The sequence below is a fragment of the Amborella trichopoda genome, chromosome 6, assembly GCF_054954075.1.
Source record: "Amborella trichopoda isolate Santa Cruz 75 chromosome 6, AtrichopodaSantaCruz75HAP2 v2.0, whole genome shotgun sequence".
Taxonomy (NCBI): Eukaryota; Viridiplantae; Streptophyta; class Magnoliopsida; order Amborellales; family Amborellaceae; genus Amborella; species Amborella trichopoda.
The window spans coordinates 43,592,881-43,616,031 of NC_142341.1; the positions used below are offsets into that span (position 1 = coordinate 43,592,881).

The window sequence follows — 23,151 nt, forward strand, 5'->3', positions numbered from 1 at the left end:
GATCGCTCTTAAAACTTTGGGAGCGAGGATGTAATTTATTCAGGACCAGATCCTAAAATTTAAAGAACGTGATCTGTGCAATATCGAGAGCGAGTTCTGTTCTGAACGGGATCGAGAATCATAAAAATTGGAACGAGCTCCCAAAAAGTAGGGAACGAGTTCCGATTGAGATCCCGGCTACAGAGACCCGGAACGGGAGCCCCACCCTAGTTGAGCGCTCCCAATAACTATCGTACAGACAACTCGTTTTCATAAACCTAAAATGGTGTAATAGTAGGTTTCTAAAGTCTTGAAAGGGATAAAGAAAGAGTCAATGTGAGGAGTTTCCAAGATTTGAGAATTACAGTATGCTTAGGAATTTAGTGGATTGTACGATGGGAATGGATTAGCTTTTAATATATGTTGGAAAGTTGAAAGACAAGTAGCATAGAAGGGGTTGGTCATTCCAATAGGGAGCTAATGTTTTATGTAATTTCACTTTTGCATTTTGCTGTAATGTTTTATCTAATTTCACTTTTGCATTTGCTGTAATATTAGGGTGAGCTTTGATTTTCTCTCTTTACATTCTCTCTTTGTGTGTTTCTATCATTAAGTTGCAATCTCTATTATGATGTAACTTTTAGACCAAATCTAACATATTCTAGTGAGTTTCATGTTTTTAAACTCTAAAATATTGTGACGAATTTACTAGGACACTCGCACTACTTTGCTTACATAATTAGCATTTCACAACATCATACCTAAATTACTCTTACATATTTATAAATATTCCAAAACAACCCATAAAATCTCTATAGTAGTAATATTACAAAACTCACTCAAACAAACACTAATGTTTAACATTGTCCGTACATAAAACCCCTTAAAAAAAACTAAATAAAACTAGTTAAATGTTTGCAATGGAAACTGGAGTACAAAATTGAAATAAAAAGACTGGGCAGAAAGGAGATGAGCCTAAAATCAGGAAAGTTGTAAGACGATGGGATAATGCCACATTTTTTTCATGGCCCGTATGTTTATTTTCCTTGATTGAGTCGCCCATGTGGAAACTAGTTTTAGAGATATTTATTTTACTTGATTGAGCCGCCCATGTGGAAACTAGTCACACTTTGTAATCGTCCTTATCCTCATGGCTTTATTCTGGTTTCCTGAATGGGACAAGAGTTGGTAGCCACACACTGTGAATTATTTCGGCATATAGGGTTTATGTGGCTCCCTCATCTTCAATGGCTGGGATCGAATCCCTTCCCCTCACAATAAGAAACCAAGAAACCACCGCATTCTAGAAGTGGGATTTGGAAAGCAACATTTTGGAAAAGTCTTTTGATTTTAGTTAGGGAGAGAGAAGCCATTCCAATAATGTGTAGGAATATGACTGGGGATGTAGCACTACATGAAAGGTATGAAGAGCGAGAATCTTATTAGAATAGGAATGTTATTGAATAAACCTAAAGTTCAAAAAAAATTCTTGGTTTTTGTGACTCAATCTAAGTCATTCAATTTGACATCCAATAAGTAGGAATAATTGTGATCTTGTTGCATAAAAAGTAAATGGTTACTGTGTATATAATCCCTACTAATAAGTGAAAAACACCTTAAAGTCTTTTGTACGATTTATAGTATGCCAAAAGCTTCTAATAGCCATTTAGTTTTTATAAATATTTTAAAACGGAAAAAATATCTCTATAGACCCCATTTTCAACTTTCATTTTTCCATTGACCCAAGGATGCAAAACCGATCTTACTACATAGAATTTCATTCTATTATATCTCCTAACCCACTAAAAATATTTTCTTCATTTTTTATTAATTCTTTTGACCCAAACAAATTTAAAAAAGACATTGTTTTTTAATCCTCTATCTCTTGACATGATTCCCTTTCTCTCTCCCCCAATCAACCTCCCAAACCGCACTCTCTCTATCTACCACCTCAAGCACCTCCTCCAAAACCTCCTCCAATGCCACCGCCAATCCCTTCGCCAGCACCAGCACGCCCACCGAAACCTCCTCCTAGTCCTCCACCATGATGCTTAAATCATTGGCCAAATGGACCATGCTTGTGGGCCAACAAGAAGTGCTTATCATCGATAACGCCATTGCTGACTTCAACAGCAAACACATTACTCACCACCACCAAAGCCACCACAAAAACCCCAGTTGAAATGGCAACGCCACCCCTCATCTCTATATGAGAATTCAAACTACACCCAAGGTTTCAAGTGATGAGAGAGAAAGAAAGTATTGCAGTATTTATAGAGAGAGAAAGCAGGGACTTTGTGTGTTCCTAAAACCAGTGGGTGTTCAAAGTGTTATTGCTTGTACTAGCGGTGGTAGGTTCATGCACTTTCATGTTTTCTGGGGCTCAAACCCTGACCCTCAACAACATTCAGAGAAGAAGGAGGCCCCAAAAACTCTTTCCCCCCTTTAATTACTCCATTGATGAAAGTTTGAACAACCAGCACCAATTCTTGACGACACGAATTAGAAAATGACCACAAATCCAAATCGACCCTGATCTAACCAAAATGATAATCATTTTCAAAGAACCTAGCTCAAGATCTCCATTAGCCGAGGCCAAACACTTGTTGACTGAGTCCAAAACCCTGAAAATTTCAAGGGGATTCTCTTCATTATCCGGTTCTTCCACTTCTCCACAGATCAAGCCATTGGGATCAACTTCTGAAGACATTCCAAAAAGAAGCTCGAAGTTTTATCTCTTTCTGTTACAATTAACTTTGAATAAACCCCCAAAGATCAATTTCAGAGAGAGAGAGATTCTGTTTTTTTCCGGTGAGAAATGTGTGTTTTCTAATGTGGGCTTTTTCGGAAAAGGAAGATGGAGGCAAAAGATGGTGAGCCCATTGTAGGTCGAGAGTAAGAGCAAGAGAGCAGCTAGAGAGAAGGTAACTAATAAGAAGAAGAGAGGGGTTATGAGCATGACGAGTCTAGAGAGAAACATGGGAGGAGACCGTTAGAAAAAAGGTGTCTTTTTTAATTTGTTTGAGTTAAAAATTGGAATAAAAATAGATAAAGTTATTTGGGGATTAGAAGATAGGTTTTGAAATTTTAGGTTTCGGAAGAAATGAAAGTTGAAAATGGGGTCTAAAGAGATATTTTCCCTTTTTAAAAAGGATTGTATGCAATGAGACCATTTATTGAAGTTTCTATAAGGCTTAGGCTTTACAAAAACAAAATAAAGCCTTACCCCAAATCCTCATTTGGAAAGCACTTTCCATATCGAAAATCTTCATGATGGCCCTAAAATCAATTTCCAATACCAAAAATAAAATTTGAAACTAAAAAAATGGTACAGATCTTACAAATTTGTAAACACTTATTTTTAGGGCGAAATGGATGGTCTAGATGATTTGTTGTAATATACACTAGTTTTAGAACTCGAAATCCTAATTTTCTTTCACAGCCATAATGTTCAAGCTGAGATGATCGATTTAAAGGTTTTTTTACACTTAAATTACAATTTTTGACGAGTTATGAGGTGAGGTTTTATTTATTTTGATAGGGTTGCCGCTCTATCTAACCATTTTCGTTTATCTATTGTACAAGGAGGTCACAATTGGTTATAACCATCCGATATGAAATTTTATAGTTTGAGTGTGCCACAAAGTTCGAGAGAATTTCTTTTGAACTTTGTGTTTGGTCAATGGAACAAATGCAATCACCTAATTTCATATCCATAGGTGAAGATTAATTGTGACCACCTTGTACAAAAAGTAAATGGTCTCATCGTATATTTTTCTTTTTAAAAATGTCAATCCAAATCCTGATCATGATTGATTTTCAGTAGAACCGATCTAGTTCCCTCAATATATCATGAACCAAGAGGTTCCATATAGGAACCAACCCGATAGAAGTAGCCGATCCAACCCTATTTTTTTTTTCCCCTCAAATTTTTGTTGTTTTGGGGTAGCTTGTTTAGGGTGGATTGCCCATCTGGATTGGCGATTAGCGACCTAGACCTGTTTCATGGCCTTGCTGATCCGGGTTTTTAAACATTGGCTTCCACTGATGCCACCCTAGATGCATGGTGCAGATCCCACCTCGTGTAATTTATAACAACCACTCGTTTGAGAAATATTTTCCCAAAAGGAATCAACCACTATTGAGATCAATTTCCTGATGGTCCTTATCCAAATCCTATACCTTGATTATCTATCCTCAGAGGTTTGAGCTCCAGGCCAACTATACAAAAGAGAACACAAGAAGTAAAGTGGTCCTCAATGATCAAAACATTTTCCATTGTTTCAGGGTAGAGAGTGTGAGAAATAACACCGGTGCTTATGCTGTCACTCCATGTTTGGGAATTCAAATAGAAGTCTAACCCCCACTTCCTCCACTCTTCTACCAGCCATCCCACTAATCAGGCTTCAATGAACCCTGCTGCGAAACCACAATCAACTAAGCTAAATCTCTCCTCTTTCCATCCCACTCATGGCCTCTTACATGGCCATCAACCTATGTTCACTACTTTGATTACCGGTCTCCTCTCCTTTCTACTCCTCTTACTCCTCTATCTCCACCATTCCAACAAGTCAGGCAGCAAAATGAAGCGACCACCTGGTCCTTCAGGTCTCCCCATCATCGGTAACCTCCACCAACTAGGTTCCTTGCCGCACCGCTCCCTAGCCCACCTTGCCAAGATCTATGGACCCTTCATGCACCTTCAATTGGGCCGAGTCAGCACTTTGGTAGTCTCCTCTCCAAAGATGGCCGAGCTGGCCATGAGGACCCATGACCATGCCTTGTGTAGCAGGCCCATCCGTGCGGCCACCAACCACCTTACCTACAACAGCACAGATGTGGCCTTTGCACCATATGGACCATATTGGCGCCACGTAAGGAAGATTTGCATCCTGGAGCTCCTCAGCTCAAAGAGGGTCCAGTCGTTCCGGAATGTGAGAAAAGAGGAAGTGGGGCGCCTCGTCGACTCGATCTTTGTATCCTCCAAAGCTAAAGCTCCTGTCAACTTGAGAGATGTGTTTCATTTTCTCACTAACAATGTGGTATGCAGAGTTGCACTTGGGAAGAGTTATTGGGAGGACGAGCCGGAGTTGAAGGAGATATTGAATTCTTCCCGGCCATTGACTAGTGGCTTCTTTGTCGGGGACTTCTTTCCATCATTGGAGTGGGTGAAATATTTGACAGGGTTTCAAAGGAGGTTGGAGAAAAACTTGAGGCAAAGGGATTCTTTCCTTGAGAGAGTAATCGCTGAGCACCTTCTTCCTACTCATAAGAAGGAGAAGAAGGACTTAGTGGATGTACTGCTAGAGCTCCAAAAAGAGGGCACCCCTGATTTCACTCTCTCTAGAGATAACATCAAGTCTGTTGTTATGGTAGGTAACAAATTGAGCATGCTTCACTGTTTACTGCATTTCACGATTCATCCCTTTCCCTCTCTACTATTTGAACTTTTATCTATTCCAATTATGCTTTATTCATCTCTTAGTCAAATGTTTAATAGTGTTGCTGATAAAAATGAAGCAATAAAATTGCCGCACTACTTCTTGGAATTTGATTTTTTATTGAATTTTCTGCAAGTGGTTTTAAAATTGAAATTTGGTACAAAAAAGAAAGAAGGGATAATGAATATTTTGAAATTATTCACCCATATAAATATATTTGGTAGTTCATCTGCAAGTTTCAACTCTACTTCTCAACTAAGAAGAAATAACAATATTTGCCAATTATAATTGACTTGCATCAATTTCAGCCAAAGTTAGGTTTTTAATTTCCACTCTCCACCATAACTACCGGGAGCGGGAGCGGCTTCGGTTCCGATTCCTGTTCCAAGAGCAGGAGCATTGAAACGATGTCTGCCCAAAGCTTCGGAGCTCGAGAAGCGAGTTCCGGTGAGGGTAAAAGCAGTGGATCGAGATCCTGTATGAAGAGGGAGTGCTTTCCCAATACATCGGGATCGAGATCCCTATTTAACAGGAACACGTTCCATATCAAATGAGATTGTGTTCTCATATTCATTAGGATTGTGCTCCTATCGACAATAGGATCGTGCCCCCATCTAAGAATGACCGTGTTTTTTTTTGGAATGGATCAAGTTCCACTCAAGGAAGGATCATGTTCTATGCATGATTAGTCCATGCTCCCATCGCAGAGCTCCATTTTTATGAAAATTTGGGTTAAATTGTTGAGGATCGATGTCTTGTATTATTAGGAAATAGATTTATCAAGGTGGAGTCAAAAGGACGACTCCGGAGGGCCGTTAACAGCCTAGGGGAGTGTCCGGCTAGGTAGAGTCGGTTGACTTGGCCACTATGGGAGTTTGGGGGTGGTAGGCCCCGAGGAAAATTTCAGATATCTGTACATGGGGTATTTCGGTAATTTGTACCATCTATTTGGGACTCAATATATATTGTTGCCATGTAGTTTTTTTTTAGGGTCAAGGGAAAAGACGTAGATCTCTTTGTAATAAGAGATAACAGAGAGGCGTGAGGAAGAGAGCTATTGTAACCCTATTCTCCATTGTCAATAAAGAAGTTCTCATATCCCGTGGACATAGACACGTTGCCGAACGACGTATATCTTTGTGTTGTGGTTGATTGTTTCTTTCTTTTGTGTTTGTTATTCTTTCTTGTTTTCGTGGATTGCTTTTCGTTTCTACAAATTATATCGAAATCCCTATTTAACGGAAACACTTTCTATATCAAATGAGATTGTGTTCCCATATTCATTAGGCTCGTGCTCCCATTGACAACAGGATCGCGCCCCCATCTAAGAATGATCGTGTTCTTATTTGGAAAGGATAGTGTTCCATTAAAGAAGGATCGCTTATGTGCGTGATTAGTCCATGCTCCCATTGCAGAGCTCCACTTTTATGAAAATTTGAGTTAAAATATAATTATTTTATTTTAAAAATTAATTTTATTTAAGAAGTTTCTTTTAGGATGTTTCGGGAAAATAGGGATGGAGTTTCGAAAATGTGGGAATCGCGCTCCTAAAACTCTGGGAGCGGCGATCTAATTTATTCAGGAACGAGATCATAAAATTTATGGAACGCGTTCCGTGCAGTATCTGGAGCGAGCTCTGTTGTGAACGGGATCGAAAATCTTAAAAATAGGAGCGAGCTCCCAAAAGTAGGGAACGAGTTCCGATCTAGATCCCGGCTACGGGGCGCCGGAGCTAGGTTTCGGAGCGGGAGTGCCACCCTAGTTGGACACTCCCGGTAACTATGCTCTCCACAGCTCTGTATTATCCTGTTCTATACTTCTAATAGTGACTAGAAAAGCATGTTATGTAACCACACATTCTCTATTTTGAGTCATCCAATTCATCAGCAAGCAAGCACCTTTAATGGCTGCCATATTCGTCACCATTGTTCATTATTAAATACCGTATTTGTGAAAAACGGCTAGTAATTGCGCACAATAAGCAGCACACTGAATTGCAAATGTTTGCAGGACATGTTTGCAGCTGGGACAGCTACCACTGCGACAGTACTAGAGTGGGGAATGTCTGAGTTGATAAAGAACCGATCAGCAATGAAAAAAGCCCAAGACGAAGTACGAGGGATAGCTAAAAGCAATAACAAAAGCATGATAGAAGAGAAAGAATTGCAACAGCTCCATTACCTGAAAGTAGTGGTGAAAGAGATCTTGCGATTGCACCCTCCAGCTCCATTGTTGATTCCTCATGAATCGATCGAGGATTGCGACATAGAAGGCTACTTTGTCCCTTCAAAGACCACAGTTTTGGTGAATGTTTGGGCAATTGGGAGGCACCCAGACTCGTGGGTAGATCCAGAAGAGTTTAGACCTGAAAGGTTTATAGGTAGTAATATTGACTACAAGGGCCAAGATTTTGCGCTGATACCATTTGGGGCAGGGCGAAGGGGATGCCCTGGAATTTCCTTTGCAATGGCTATTTTAGAGCTTGCATTGGCCAATCTCTTGCTTTGCTTTGATTGGGCAATGCCTGATGGAATGAATAATGAGGACCTAGACATGACAGAAGGTTCAGGGCTCTCTGCGCTCAAGAAAACTCCCTTGCTGCTAGTGGCAACTCGACAAGCACTTGATAGTAACAGTAATGGCGATTGGTAACGATTTTTGTGTTCTTTTCCAACTCTTTAGTATTGCTAATTTTCCCTCTGCTCCTGTTTGGTTCTCTGAGAATGTGACATGTGGGGAAATGTGTATTGAGGAATGCGTATCTCCTAGAATTAGCATTTCTTAAAAGATTGGTATACGTTGTTTGGATGGTATCTGGCATAAACTTGGAAGATGAATCTTCATCGTTTGGATTGCTTGGCAGTTTAATCTTCAGGAAATTCAAAAATTTTTATTTATCTTTATTTTTTAAAAATAATCATTCTCAATCTTGCTATTACTGTAGTTAACAACCATTTAGGTCCTTTTTAGTGTATATCCAATTGAGGAAAAAATGGCGAGATTTCAATATAATATCCATTTTTGCAAAGGTGAGAATCTTTCATTCCAACATTCAATCTCATGAAACATGTGCATTCAAATGTCAACATCTTAATTATATTAATTAAATACTAATATAATATTATTTTATTATTATAATAATATTTTAGAAAAGTATATAATGAGACTATTTATCTTTGGTACAAGATGGTCATAGTTAATCTTGACCATTAGATTTGAAATTGGATGGTTGTATCTATTCCATTAACCAAGCTCAAACTTCAAAAGAAATTTTCTTGAATTTTGTGACACACCGAAGCAATCAACTTTTACATCAGATGGTTGCAAGTAATTGTGATGTCCGTGTATTAAACGTAAATGGTCTCATTGTGTACACTCCCTAATATTATTATAATAACAATATGATATTATAATAATATTATTAAAATATAATAGTATCATTATTATAATAATTATTGTAATTATAATTCGAAAAAATATCTCTATAGTCCCCATTTTGAATTTTCATTTCTCCATTGACTTAAAGTTGTAAAACCTATCTTACGACATAAAAATTCACTCTATAATATCTCCTAACCCCCTGAACATATTTTATTCATTTTTTACTAATGTTTTTTACCCAAACAAATTTAAAAAAGAGATTGTTTTTTAAACCCCTATCTCTGCTCACATGATACCTTTCTCTCTCCCCCGATCAAACTACACTACGCCGGTCACCTGCTCGCCGAAAAACTACAAGAGGCGATGATGGGCTCCTGGAAATGCCATTGGTTTCGATCTCTTGAGCCATTGTCTTAGCCGACTTAGTCAAAGAAAGAACTGCCTCTAATTCGTTCCAAAAACCCATGTCTCCAATTATATCTTCAACTTCTCTGGCAAGAGGATTCTGTGAGCGAAGAAGCTTAAAGGAGTCGTCCATTACAGCAAGTTGCAAAGCTCGAACAGTGGCAATGATGTCCTCTACAGTGGGGAAAATCAGAGGGAAGTTTTTGCCAAAAAATGCTTCAGAAAAATGGTTTTCTCACAAGATTCTGATCAGCCCCATCGTATCATGCTCCTGCAACTGCAACTTCTCAAACCAAGCTCTCAATTGAGCTCTCAAATTAAAGAAATTTACGATTTTTAGGCAATTCACAGCTACTTTCCGAAACAAAGGTAGTTGTTTGCCGAAATCCTTGATCAAGCTATTGAACCCTTGGAATTGGCAAGAAAGGTTCACCATCCAATGGTTTTCAGACTCCAAATTCCTCAAAGCCTTGGCTTTGAACCTATCGGTGACTATACCAACACATCTCTGAACAACTCCACCATTAAATTGCATATACACTGTCCCAAAGTGTTTTCTCTGCAAAATTTGAAGGAACAGAGCAGTAGTGAAAACTGCCTTTCTAAAAAGAATGGTTCCATTAGGGAGGTTAACTGGTAAACGAGGTTTCTCTTTCTAGAGTGGTGAGAAGAGGTAGCAGTTGGGGCAGAGAGAGAGCGGATGGTGAAATGGGGCAAATGATGGGGAAGCTAGAGAGAGGTTTTAGGAGATTTGCAGTGAAATTGGGGCAAGTTCCTCGCTTTAGGTGCTTGGAAACTGTTCTCGAAGGGTTGGAAGCAGAGAAGAGAGAGTTTGGGCACACCAGTGTCCTGGTTTGAACCAGGATGGGCTCGAGATGAGCCCAATACCAAGTTCCCTTGCCTTTAATGGCCTTCGAGTGTACAATCGTCGAGCCTTCAAAGTGCTTGAGCACTCCTTTTGCAGAGACATCGTCTTCGAAACCAGGGGTGCTCGCCATAAGAGAGAAAGCTCGTTTCTCACTCCTCGAAGGCACTCTCTATCACATCTGGGGACACAGCTCGAGCCCCAAGGTCACCAGGAGCATTGTTCAACGTGTCTTTTAAATTTGCGTTTTGAACTAGAGAAGGAAGTTACCAGTGAGGAGTCACATAAGGTTGTTTTTACCTTACCTGGGGATAAAGCACCGGGACCTAATGGTTTTCCTCTGGCATTCTTCCATAAATTTTGGCCGTTGGTTAAAAATGAAGTGCTTCAATTGGTGAAAAGTTTTATGATTAGGAGTCAAATTTTCAAAGGTATTAATTCTACCTTTGTAGCATTGATTCCTAAGAAAGGGTTGATTTCTAGTCTTGCTGATATTAGACCCATAAGTTTGCTGACAAGCCTGTATAAGATCATTGCTAAGGTTTTGGCAGAGAGGCTGAAGTTGGTGCTGCCTACTCTTATCTCTAATGCCCAATCTGCCTTTATTAAGGATCGTCAAATCACGGACAATGTTTTGCTAGCTCAAGAATGCATCCATTCAAGAGTTATTAGTAAGAAGTCGTGTATTCTTTTTAAGTTAGATATGGAAACGCCTACAATAGGGTAGAGTGGAGGATCCTTTTGAAAATTATGAGTGTTATGGGCTTTGGCGAGAGCTGGAGATCTTGGATTTTTGGATGCTTATCATCAGCTCATTTCTCTGTTCTGTACAAAGGTAGTCCCGTAGGCTTCTTCAATGCCTCTAGGGAGCTGCGGTAAGGAGATCCCTTGTCTCCTTTCCTCTATACAATTTATGCTGAATGCTTTAGTTTAATGTTAAATAGAATGGAGAATGAAGGCTATTACACTGGGTTTGGGATTGCTAACTCTGATATCCAAATCTCTCATCTTCAATATGCAAATGATACCCTTATTTTTTTGTTAGGCAGAGGCACTTTAAGTTTATAACGTTGGCAGATTTTTGGATATCTGTGAAGCAATCTTGGGTCTGAGATTTAATTTTCATAAATCTTCCATGGTTGGGACTTGTTGTGAGGATGGGATGATAGAGGAGGTGGCTACTGTTGTGGATTGCAAGGTTAGCTCCTTCCCAGTGACCTATTTGGGTCTTCCTATCTCTGATTCAAGACTTACGATTGCTGTCTGGGATATAGGGCTTGAAAGAGTTAAAAAAAAGTTGGACTTTGGAAGTACAAGTATCTCTCTTTGGGTGGTAGAGTTACTCTTTTGAAATCGTATTTTTTAAATCTCCCTATATATCAGATGTCTTTAATAAATATGTTTGCCTCTGTTGCAAGAAAATTGGAAAAAATGATGCGAGACTTTTTCTGGGGCTCCTATTCCAATGGGAGGAAGTTCCATTTGCTTAGATGGGATAGAGTATATATACTTAAGAAAGATGGTGGGTTGGGATTAAGGAGAATTAGGGTGTTTAACCAAGCACAGTTATGTAAATGGTGGTGGAGCAACTTTAAAACTCAAGAAGCATTTGTGGTATAAAGTTCTTATAGATAAATATGGAGTTGATAGATTACAGGTGTGGTTGGGTAATGGGCACGGAGGAGAGGTTTCACAGGTGTGGTTGGGTAATGGGCATGGAAGAGTGGTTTCACAGGTGTGAAAGTCCATCTTTAGATGTAGGCCTATTGTTTCATGTTATTCTAGATGGAGTGTTGGTTGTGGTACGCAAGTGTCTCTATGGCATCCTAAATGGATAGGGGATTATCCATTGAAAGTGGCCTTTCATGATCTTTTTGGATTGGTAACTCAGCCGACAGTGACCATTCATGAAGCTTTAGAAAGAAGAGGCCTGCAAAGTTCTTGGAATATTGCTCTATCATATGGCACACTAAGTAATCACCTATTATCTTCATGGTGCTCTTTTATGAAAATGCTGGATAACACCTATGTTGTTGTCGATGCTGAGGATGAGATTATATGGGAGATTGAAAGCAATGGTCTTTCTTAAGTGAAATCTTGTTATAATCTATTATTCCAATATAGGATTAGATGGTCTAACTCCAATGTTGATGCTGTTTAGAAATGGCCTATACCACATAAGGTACAGTGCTTCATTTGGCTTGCTTCTCTGAATAGGAATTTAACGGTAGATGACTTGATTAAAAGGGGAAAAATTTTGCCTAATGTTTGTCTTTTGTGCAAAAAAGATAGGGAAATAGTGACACATCTCTTGATCCATTGTTCCTGTACATCCCGTGTATGGTCCTGGCTTTTCTCCACACTTGGGATACTCTTTGTCATGCCCCACTCAGTGCAAGGTATTATTTTTCAGATGTCTTTAAGCCATTTGCAGGTAGGTGGGAAGGTCCTATGGAAGATTTCTAAAGGGGTTTTCCTTTGGGAAATATGGAAGGAGAGGAATAGAAGAACCTTCGATGGGAGTTCATTGTCCTTTGAAAAGCTCATAGCCAAAATTAAGCAATTCATTGGGATATGGCTATCAGTGACTAAGGAAGGTTGGGGTATTTCAATTGTGGATGTTTTGTCTAATCTTCACAATCTATTTTCCCTAGGTATCTCTCGTCCCAGTCCGAAGAGCTTTTGGTTAGCACCTGACTTTGGGAGTGTTAAGCTAAATTTCGATGGAAGTTCCTTTGGAAATCCAGGTAGGGCTTGCATTGGTGGTGTTGTACGTGACTCCACGGGCTATGTTATTCTCTCTTTTGCTGGACTGCTAGGGAATAAAACTGTAAACTTTGCTGAATTGAGTACTTTGTTGCGTGGGTTGAAAGTTTTGTATGAGAGGAACATTACTGGTAATGTCTGGATTGAAGGAGACTCCTTGTATGTGACAAAATGTTGTAAATTGAAACAGAAGGTTTTGTGGGAATTGCGATATTTGTGGTTGCAAATAATGGATCTAGTTGGACCTTCTATTTCATTCAATCATGTCTATCGGGAAGCAAACTCCATTACCGATTCTTTGGCTAAAGGAGGTGCATCGTTACCTTCGCTGTTGATGTGTTTTTATGTAATTTCTTTCACTTAGTCATCAATAATACTTTTGAACATTTGTCCAAAAAAGAGTCTTTTTTAATTTGTTTGGGTTAAAAGTTGGAATAAAAATAGATAAAGTTATTTGGGGGGTTAGAAGATAGGTTTTGAAGTTTTGGGTTTAAAAAGGAATGAAAGTTGAAAATAGGATTTATGGAGATTTTTTCCCTTATAATTATGATTATTAATATAATAGATAATAGTAATGTTATTATATTATTATAGTAATTATATTCTTATTATTCAGCAATAAAATAATATTATTTTATTTGTGTTATATGATATTATAGTGTTATTACATTGGTGAAACTATGAAAGTATAATACTATTATTATTTAATAGTATCATTATTTATAATTATTATAATATTAAAATTTACCAGTAAATAATACTAATAAAATTAATCGTGTTTAAGAGAAAAATTAAAAAATCATAAAGAAAATCACAAAAAAAAAGAACAAAACGTGCAGATTCGAATATTTCAGTACAGACCAAATTCAAAAGAAAAAAAAACACTCACAAAAAGACCACTCTCTCTCTCTCTATACGATCTATAAAGATTAATGTTTTTGCATTCAATCAAAATTCACCGCCATTTACGTTGCACGAGTAACCCTTTTATATTAGGGTCCTTTCCAAAACTTCCTAAAAAATATATATTCTCTTCCTTATCTAACGAGGGTGTATGCCTCTTAATGTCATGACGCAGTCCCTTTATGACGCAGTCCCTTAATGTTACGAACTTAGTTGCTCCATGCCATCTAAACAAATAATGCAACTCTTATCTACATACGAAAGATATCCTTCTCCCAACTCCTATTACAAAACATTATCCCAAACGGAAAGTTTATATAAGGTTGTAACCCTAAAATGTAGAATTACATATGCACCTCAAAAATCTATCAAAAAGGTTGTTTTAATGTTGAAAAACCCTCTATTTGATCATCTCGACATCAAGATATATGAATATAAAAAAAAAAAGTTTTTCAGTCTAAAAAATAGTGCATCTTGCAACACATTATCTAGGCCGTCCGTTTTCAAGATTTTTATATGTTTATAGATCTCCTTGATTTTAACTATTTTTGGAGTATAAATTTTCTAATTAGATATGAAAATAGATTTTAAGATAATCCTCAGAATTTTTTACTACAAAGTTACATGTTATGATAAAATTTGGAGGTGCGCCTTAATTGGATTATTTAAGGTTGCACACACCCTTATCTAAATAAACACTCATAAAACACATATTACCAATTCAAAAGGGAACCAGTGGTTTAAAAAAACGGATCGGTACCCTAGATCGGGCACCCCAAAGACCCATCTGGATCAGTGAATCAGTGATTCGGATCGGGAATCAGCCAAATCGGTTGGATTAAGCCTTAAAAAAATTCAAAACACTTATTAAAATTAGTTATAAATGTTGTTTTTTAGGAATTGAATAAGAAATGGGGGTACTACATTATTAACTTTTGTTTTTTTCATCAATTTGTGAATATTAAGATGTTTTTTCCCTGTGTGAACTTATGTTAACCATTAAATTTACATCACACAAAAGAAAAATCATAGAATTATCATGGATACAGTATATAATTATACATGAACTACAATAAAGAATGGATTAAATCAATAAAAAAATGGCCACTAAAATATCAAATTGGCGGAAAACCTAATCCGCTAAAAAAAAAAGCCAAATTATTATAGCTTAACTAACTATAATTCAAAATTACTATAACCTAACTAACTACAATATTATATACTGAAATTAAAATTGGTTGCTTGCTTTTTATAATTATTTTATTATACAAATAATAACAAATCTAAAATATCTTATAATATCATTTAATTTAAAATGTATTATTGACAACTGTAAAAAAAATAGTACATTATATGATTTATAGTACAAATAAATTAATAAATAAAATAAAATATTTGGTTTTCAATGTAGAAATTATTAGAATGCGTATCAATTTTGAAAATAACATTTTTAATTTAAAAAATTTAATTTTTTTAAGCTTCTAGAATAAATTTAGTGGAGGAGATTGTTAGTAAAGAGAGAGATTTTAAATGGCATCATTGTATGAATCCTATCTTTAAATTAATATTCCTAAATTTATGTTAAAGATCGCCTTGTCATAAAAATAACAAATATAATTAGACCATTTATTCCTAGGTTGTATTAAGAAATATATGTTGTATTAATAAATACTTTTTGTATTACCTTTTATATTTTTTTGACAAGAAAAATATGATACTTGTTGTATTACTTTTTACTTATTTTTGACAATAAAAGTAAGAAGATATTGTTTTACTTTTTTCTTCAGCTTATTGTATTAGTTTTTCTTTTTTGGACAAGAAAAATAAGAAAATGATGCTGCCAAGGCACCTTTTATTTTTTTATACATTTTAATTGATATTTTTGACAAAAAGTACTTGTTATATTACTTTTTTTTATTTGACAAAAAAAATAAGAAGATGTTGTGTTACCTTTTTTTTTTTTTTTTTTACAATAAATTCTTGTTGTATTACCTTTTATTATTATTTTTTTCTTTTATTTTTGTTGACAACATTATTTTATTTTTATTTTTATTTTTATTTTTTATTTTTTTCCTTTTATTTTTTTTCTTATTTTTATTCTTTTTGAAAAAAGATAAGCCCAAGTTCGAACTTGAGACATCCAAGATGAAATCGTAGGTGATAATCAATTGCACCACGTCACAAAGTATGATGCTTTTCATAATAATAATATATTGAATTAACATCTCAACGTTTTATTACCGTGTTCGAATCCTACATCGAAGAAGAAAAAGAAGTTTGAGGGGAATAAATACCTCCTCAATACCTTACTCATTAAGGTGTTAAAAAAAGTGAGCAGCGCAATGTAGCATGATGTACATGCGGCATTCCTTGTAAAATGATTATTTTAAAACTAAATTACAAAAATACTTTCATCCAGTGACTCGGTCATTTATAACTGACCATTTATAACCAAATGTCATACTCCGATATGTGACCATTTATAACCAAATATCATACTCCGATATGTGACGTCATTCCAACTATTTGTGATGTCATACTCCAATATGTGACGTCATTCAAACGATTTGTGATATCATACTCCGATATGTGACCATTTATAACCGAATGTCATACTCTGATATGTGATATCATTCCAACGATTTGTGATGTCATACTCCGATATGTGATGTCATTTCAATGATTTGTGATATCATACTCCAATATGTGATGTCATTCCAACGATTTGTGATGTCATACTCCGATATGTGACATCATTCAAACGATTTACTGTTCAGAACCGGGCGAGTCTATGCTTTTTAGAGAAATCGACACGGGGTACTGATTCCCGTGTCGAACCGCGTGAGTCCGTTCCGATTTTTTGAGTTTTAAATCCCTAGGGTAAACCATTTTCTTAGGGACTTATATCTAAAACAAATAGATTATTTCAAATTAATGATGGACTAAAATTAACAAACTTATCAAACTAAATCTAAAAAACTAATTTTAATTATTAATCCTAATAGATAAAAATAAAAAACTCTACTCAAACTCTAAAAATAAAATTAATATTTGTAGCCAGCAGATTTTGATCTGCATGACTTTGTTCGAGGAAATAGCTGATCTCATCGATGTGTGATTCGTAGGCATTAAGAAGTAGAATGACTTATTGTTGTATACTCTGTTCATTCCAAACTACACTGCAAATATTTAGTGGCCTTTGATCATAAAATTTAAAGTCTTCAAAAAAATAGTGTAAAAGCTTCAAAAAATCTATCTATGCAAATTGGAAAATCTTGAAAATTGACGCTCTGGTAATTTGATTGTTTAGAACCTCACACTTATATAAACTTTTTTCTTAGTTAAAAACTATTATATCTAAAGGAAGGATAAGACAATCACATATAGGCATATCGCAAAAGACTCGGCACAAATTTAAATCAAAGGGGGACAGCATTCTAACCTTCTAACTTCTCCAACACCATTTCACAACATTTTCCATTATGAAAATCACAAAAAATTAATTCTAGATAATTCTAAAAGAATAAGAAAAACTGACATATCTCATTCAAGAAAAAAGAAAAGAAAGAACAATAGGATTTCCAACCAAGAAGTAACCTATGAAAACCTTACTTAATAAATATGAAATTTGTGTGCAAAATCTTGTATTGACCATACTGACGTATTGAGTTTTAGGGGTCTCACATTGTAAAAGCTGATCTGTATGATTGTGTAGTTTTGTATGAAATTGGGATCAATGACCGAGAGATCTAAAGAAATTGCAGGTTAACTTATGCATTACACACAGGGTGTGGTTTCTATAAGTTTACAAGCTTAAACAATCCAATTAAGGTTTATTATAATATGTAATATTAGTATAAACAAGCATTAAGATTATTTTAAAATGTATTTTCATCTTTAATTATAAAATTTTGAACTCCAAAACCGGTTAAAATCAAGTAAATATATAAAAATCTTTAAAATGGACGGTCTAAAAACCAGTCTTCCATGAACCTTGCAGGGAACTCACAATCAGCTATGAAAACTCTCTTCTTTCCTTCTCACTCATGGCCTCTTACATGGCCAGCAACCTATGTTAACTACGATGAATATCCCTCTCCTCTCCATTCTAGTCCTCTTATTCCTCTATCTCTGCCGCAACAAGCAGTCAGGCAGCGAAAAGAAGCGACCACCCTTTCCTTTGGGCCTCCCCATCATCGGTAGCCTCCACCAACTTGGTTCCCTGCCGCATCGCTCTCTAGCCCATCTTGCCAAGATCTATGGATCGCTCATGCACCTTAAATTGGGCCGAGTCCCCATTCTGGTAGTCTCCTCTCCTAAGATGGCCGAGCTCGTCATGAAGACTTATGACCATGCCTTTTGTAGCAGGCCCATCCTTGTGCCCACCAACTACCTCACCAACGGCAGCACAAATGTTGCCTTTGCACCATATGGATCATATTGGTGCCACGTAAGGAAGATTTGCATCCTGGAGCTCCTCAGCTCGAAGAGGGTCCAGTCGTTCAGGTTTGTGCGAAAAGAGGAAGTGGGGCACCTCGTCGACTCAATCTTGTATCCTCCAAAGCTAAAGCTCCGGTCAATTTGACAGAGGCGTTTCTTTCTCTCAGTAACAATGTGGTCTGCAGAGTAGCACTTGGGAAGAGTTATTGGGAGGAGGAGCCGGAGTTGAGGGAGATATTTGAGTCTTCCAAGTCGTTCATTGGTGGCTTCTTTGTGGGGGACTTCTTTCCATCATTGGAGTGGGTGAAATATTTGACAGGGTTTCAAAGGAGGTTGGAGAAAAGCTTCAGGCATAGGGATAATCGCTGAGCACGTTCTTCCTACTCATGGGAAGGAGGAGGAGGAGGAGAAGGACTTGGTGGATGTCCTGCTGCAGCTCCAGAAAGAGGGCACCCTGATTTCACCCTCTCTACAGATAACATCAAAACTGTTGTTATGGCAAGTAACAAATTGAACATATTTCACTCTTTTCTGCAATTCTCTAACTCCTCCTCTGGGAGTGTGGGCGTTTCACAATTCCTCTCTCTCTCTCTCTCTCTCTCTCTCTCTCTCTCTCATTTGAATTTGTTCTGTATTCTATGTATGCTTTACTTATCAACCAGTCAAAATTTCAATAGTTTGCCAAAACCTATCCAGCAATAAAAATTCTGCACTGCTTCTTGGAATTTGATTTTTTTAAAATTTTCTCCAAGTAGTTTTAATATTGAAATCTGGTACAACTAAAAATAAGTAATTATTAACATTTTCCAATTATTCAATTATATATAAATATATTTGGTATTTTTGCTGCATGTTTGAAATCCTATTGCTCAAGTAACAAAAATGAAGAATATATTTACCAAATTATTATTGACTAGCATGGGTAATGGGCTTCGGGTGTCGGTGGTGCAGTGGGCTGATGCCTCAACATAAGCCCCGCCCTCAATTGTCGCCATTAACTTATCAAAGAAAAAAAAAGAAAAAGGAAAAAGGCATTGATTTCAGCCAAAGTTAGGTTTTGAACTTCCCCTTCTATACATCTGGCAAAGGTCATCTAACATTAAAATTTAGCAATAACCAGAAAAGTATGATATGTCACCACATATTCTTTGTTTTGAGTCATTAAGTATGATATGACCAGAAAAGCAATTACCAGAAAAGTGTGATCTATATATACATATATTGCAAGCGCCTTTAATGGAAGCCACATTGCTCGACATTGTTAATTAGTTGCTATAAGCTGAACACTGAATTGTAAATGTTTGCAGGATATGTTTGCAGCTGGGACAGATACCACTGCAACAACACTAGTATGGGGAATGTCTGTGCTGATGAAGAACCAATTGGAAATGAAAAAAGCCAAAGACGAAGTACACAGGATAGCTAAAAGCAATAACACAAACATGATAGAAGAGAGACTTACACCAGTTCCATTACCTGAAAGCAGTGGTGACGAAGATCTTGCAATTGCACCCTCCAACTCCATTATTGATTCCTCGTAAATCGGTAGAGGATTGCGACATAGAAGGCTACTTTATCCCTTCAAAGACCAGAGTTTTGTTGAATGCTTGGGCAATTGGGAGGCAGCCAGTCAATTGGGTAGACCCTGAAGTGTTTAGACTCGAAAGGTTTATAGGTAGTGACATTGATTACAAGGGCCAAGATTTTGCACTGATACCATTTGGGGCAGGCCGAAGGGGATGCCCTGCAATTTCCTTTGCTGCAAGTGTTATCGAGCTTGCATTGGCAAATCTCTTGCTTTGTTTTGATTGGGCATTGCCTAATGGAATGAATCATAAGGATCTAGACATGACAGAAGATTCAGGGCTCACTGTGCACAAGAAAACCCTTTGCTACTAGTGGCTACACTGCCAAGCACTTCATGTCAATAGTGTGGCGATTAGTAACATTTTCTGTGTCCTTTTCCAATTCTTTAGTAATGCTAATTTTCACTTTGGTTTCACCTCCAGGGTTCGAACCCTTGAAATTTTTCGCAAATTATCCAACAAGCTAATGTATCTCTCTTTCTTTTTTCCAATTGAAGTAAGCTGTGAGTTAGCTCTTAGGCTGTACACAGCAAGGACGAAGAGAGTGATCGCATTTCATAGAAAGTATGCCAATTGGATGGCATCATTTCCGCCACATGCAAAACTAAGTTTGTAGACCATGTAAAGAAATAGGTACTTATCAAACAAAACCCCACGAAACCTATCGAATCCAATGTCAAGGTATGTGAGATCAGCATTATAACACAACAAAAGGGAAGGGCCCTGTAAATATGTTGTTGCTCAAACTTTCTCAGCTAGAGAAAGTCCAAACTCAGGGAATGTCCCTTTGAACCTGATGGTTTTGAGGTGGAGAGAGATTAGCAATTAGAGAGATCGGAGAAAGGTCCCTTCAAACCATAGTTGAGATCTGTACCTATCACTGCAAGCTCTGAAGAGCCCTCCAATGGTGATGTACAGAAAATCCCTCTATAATTGCAAGCATTGGTGCGCACCCATGAGCTTGGAATACAGAATGGCTCATTGAGTGAGGCATGACTTAATATAATCTGAATAACCCAAAGTTGGAGGATAAGTAAACCGAAGTTGGAGGGTAAAAACTTAAAACTGCCACAAAAGTACATTATTAAGGATTATATGTGTAACATGGAGTTTGGTCAATGTTTGACAGATCAGCGGTTAGAAATCAGTTGATCTCGGTATGGAACTAGTGATGATTGGGCAGGTTGCAATGGGAACCAGGATTGGAAAAGCTCTTATGCATCTAGCATTTTTCATGAGAACTGGGGGATTTGGACTAAGCTGAATCATCCAGTTCCCAATTCCCAATTTTTTGTTTTTTATTAACATTTTATTTTTCATTTTTTTATGTGCAATCAGCGAACCTTATCCATAGAGTAAACTATATTTGTATTGCCTTGCCGCCCAATAAACTCGTACACCTTTCCAATGTGAGGCTAAAACTTATAAGCTAGACACATGAAGTGGTACAGCGAACCACTTATATATTGTCCTGGTTTTCGGTAATCTCTAACACCTTCCTGATACAGTACTAAAACTTGTTAGTAACATATATACAAACGCTTTGGCATTCATTTGTAAGCAATTTTGCTAGCTATTATATAAGCTACCCATAACTATAGTATAAAGCTTTAAGAGACTTATATAAAGCTATGTCATAAAAAGTGTTTGTATATAGCTTATAATATTTATTGAACGATTTCCTCTTCCTGTTGGTCAAATTCTCGCCCAAAAACGAAATGGTAGGAGAGATCTTCATAATTTACACAAAATTAGGGCTTCCTGTGCATATGAAAAACCCTTCGTTCCTTGTGGCAACTCCATGAAACACTTCATAGTAGCACCGGTGATAATTGGTAACATTTTCTGTTTCTTTTCCAGTTTAATAGTGACACTACTTATCCCTTAAGTGCTGCATTAGTTGTACAAATTGGTTTAGATGATCAAGGATTCGAAATTCTGAAATTTGTACAAGAAACCCAAACAAGGTAGCATATCTATGTTTTTCTTTTCCTTTTTTTTTTTTTTTCCAGTCTGGGAAGATGCAATTTAGCTCTTATGCCCAAGATACTCATGAAAGAAAGAGTGCTTGTATTTTGAAGAGAGTGATAGATTTCGAGAAAACAAAGATCAAAGAGAGAGTCAAACATAAATAGAATGTATGGCCAATGCTTATAAACAAGAATAAAACCGTAAAAGCCTCTATATACAATATATATTTAGTGTAGACCAAACTGTCCCTACACAAATATACAACGACAGTAAATGACAATTGAAATATATACTAAAATAAAATTTTATTCATTATTACCACTCCTCAAGCTGATGCGGAGATGAGGAAAGCACTAACTTATCAACAAAATAATCATGGCGTTTTTGAGTAATTGATTTAGTCAAAATATCAGCCGTTTGCGCAATAGAAGAAACAGTAGGGAGAGATAATGTGACATCAAGGTAGCGGTCACGAACATAATGGCAACCTACAGTAATATGCTTTGTCCTCTCATGAAAGACTAGATTAGATACAATTTTAATCGTACTTTGGTTATCTGTATATAAAGGTGTAGGATCTGAAATAGTGATACCGAAGTCACCGAGAAAAGCACAAACCCAAATAATTTCACTAGCAATAGCGGACATAGCACGATACTCAACTTTAGTACTTGACTTGGAGACAATATCTTGTTTTTTGTTCTTCCATGATATTAAAGAGGATCTAAGAAGTACACAATATCCTGTAGGAGAGTGGCAAGTGTCTAGATCACTTGTCCAATCTGCATCAGTATATGCACTAAGATCTAAAGAGGACGTGGAGGCAAACAATAACCTACGATTGAAAGTGCCTGGAACATAGCATAAGATTAAGTCAACCGCTGATAGATATGGTTGTCGAGGATTTGAAACAAATTGGCTCACAACATGGACGACATATGCATTATCTGGGCATGTCATAGTGAAATAGATGAGGGAGCCTACGAGTTTGTGATACATTATAGGCCTAGGAAGAAGATCTCCAATATGCACAAAAAATTTAACATTGAGCTCCATAGGTGTATCCACAACCTTCATGTCAGTCAAACGGGCACTGGAAGTAAGATCAACTGCATACTTCTATTGATGGATATAAATACTACGTTTCGAACGAGTGATTTTAAGGCTAAGGAAGTAAGATACTTCCCCAAGATCCTTTATTTGAAATTCTTTTCGCAATCGTAGCTTCACATCATTGATGGAAGTAAAGTCATATCCAGAAATGAGACTATTATCAACTTATAGAAAGATAATACAAATGACATGCTTTATGGTATGAATAAACATGGAGCGATCATGTTTACTTTGAATGAAACCAGTTACAAGAATGACATTCGTAAAATACTCAAACCATGCACGAGGAGTTGGTTTAAGA

The 23,151-nt window shown here is 36.9% G+C and overlaps 2 protein-coding genes and 1 pseudogene across 4 annotated transcripts; 2 read left to right on the top strand and 1 right to left on the bottom strand.

Annotated features, from left to right (window-relative positions):
* The first annotated feature begins 4,234 nt into the window (after positions 1-4,234).
* Positions 4,235-8,282, top strand: LOC18431184 (cytochrome P450 71AP13). Of its 2 annotated transcripts, none has more exons than XM_006841313.4 (2): positions 4,235-5,351; positions 7,431-8,282. In XM_006841313.4, the coding sequence occupies exons 1-2, from the start codon at positions 4,389-4,391 to the stop codon at positions 8,070-8,072; spliced, it is 1,605 nt and encodes a 534-aa protein (XP_006841376.1). In that variant the 5' UTR covers positions 4,235-4,388; the 3' UTR covers positions 8,073-8,282. The 2 variants fall into 2 exon arrangements, with proteins under 2 accessions (XP_006841376.1, XP_088727122.1); XM_088870996.1 differs by lacking the exon at positions 7,431-8,282 and adding an exon at positions 5,729-6,552.
* Positions 8,283-17,666: 9,384 nt separating this feature from the next.
* Positions 17,667-20,243, top strand: LOC18424692 (cytochrome P450 71AP13 pseudogene; annotated as a pseudogene). Its single transcript, XR_016058580.1, has 3 exons — positions 17,667-18,323; positions 18,551-18,678; positions 19,488-20,243. The product of XR_016058580.1 is annotated as a cytochrome P450 71AP13 pseudogene (transcript).
* A 1,809-nt stretch (positions 20,244-22,052) lies between these two features.
* Positions 22,053-22,814, bottom strand: LOC148781795 (secreted RxLR effector protein 161-like). Its single transcript, XM_088870897.1, has one exon. The coding sequence runs from the start codon at positions 22,812-22,814 to the stop codon at positions 22,053-22,055; it is 762 nt and encodes a 253-aa protein (XP_088727023.1).
* Positions 22,815-23,151: the final 337 nt, after the last annotated feature.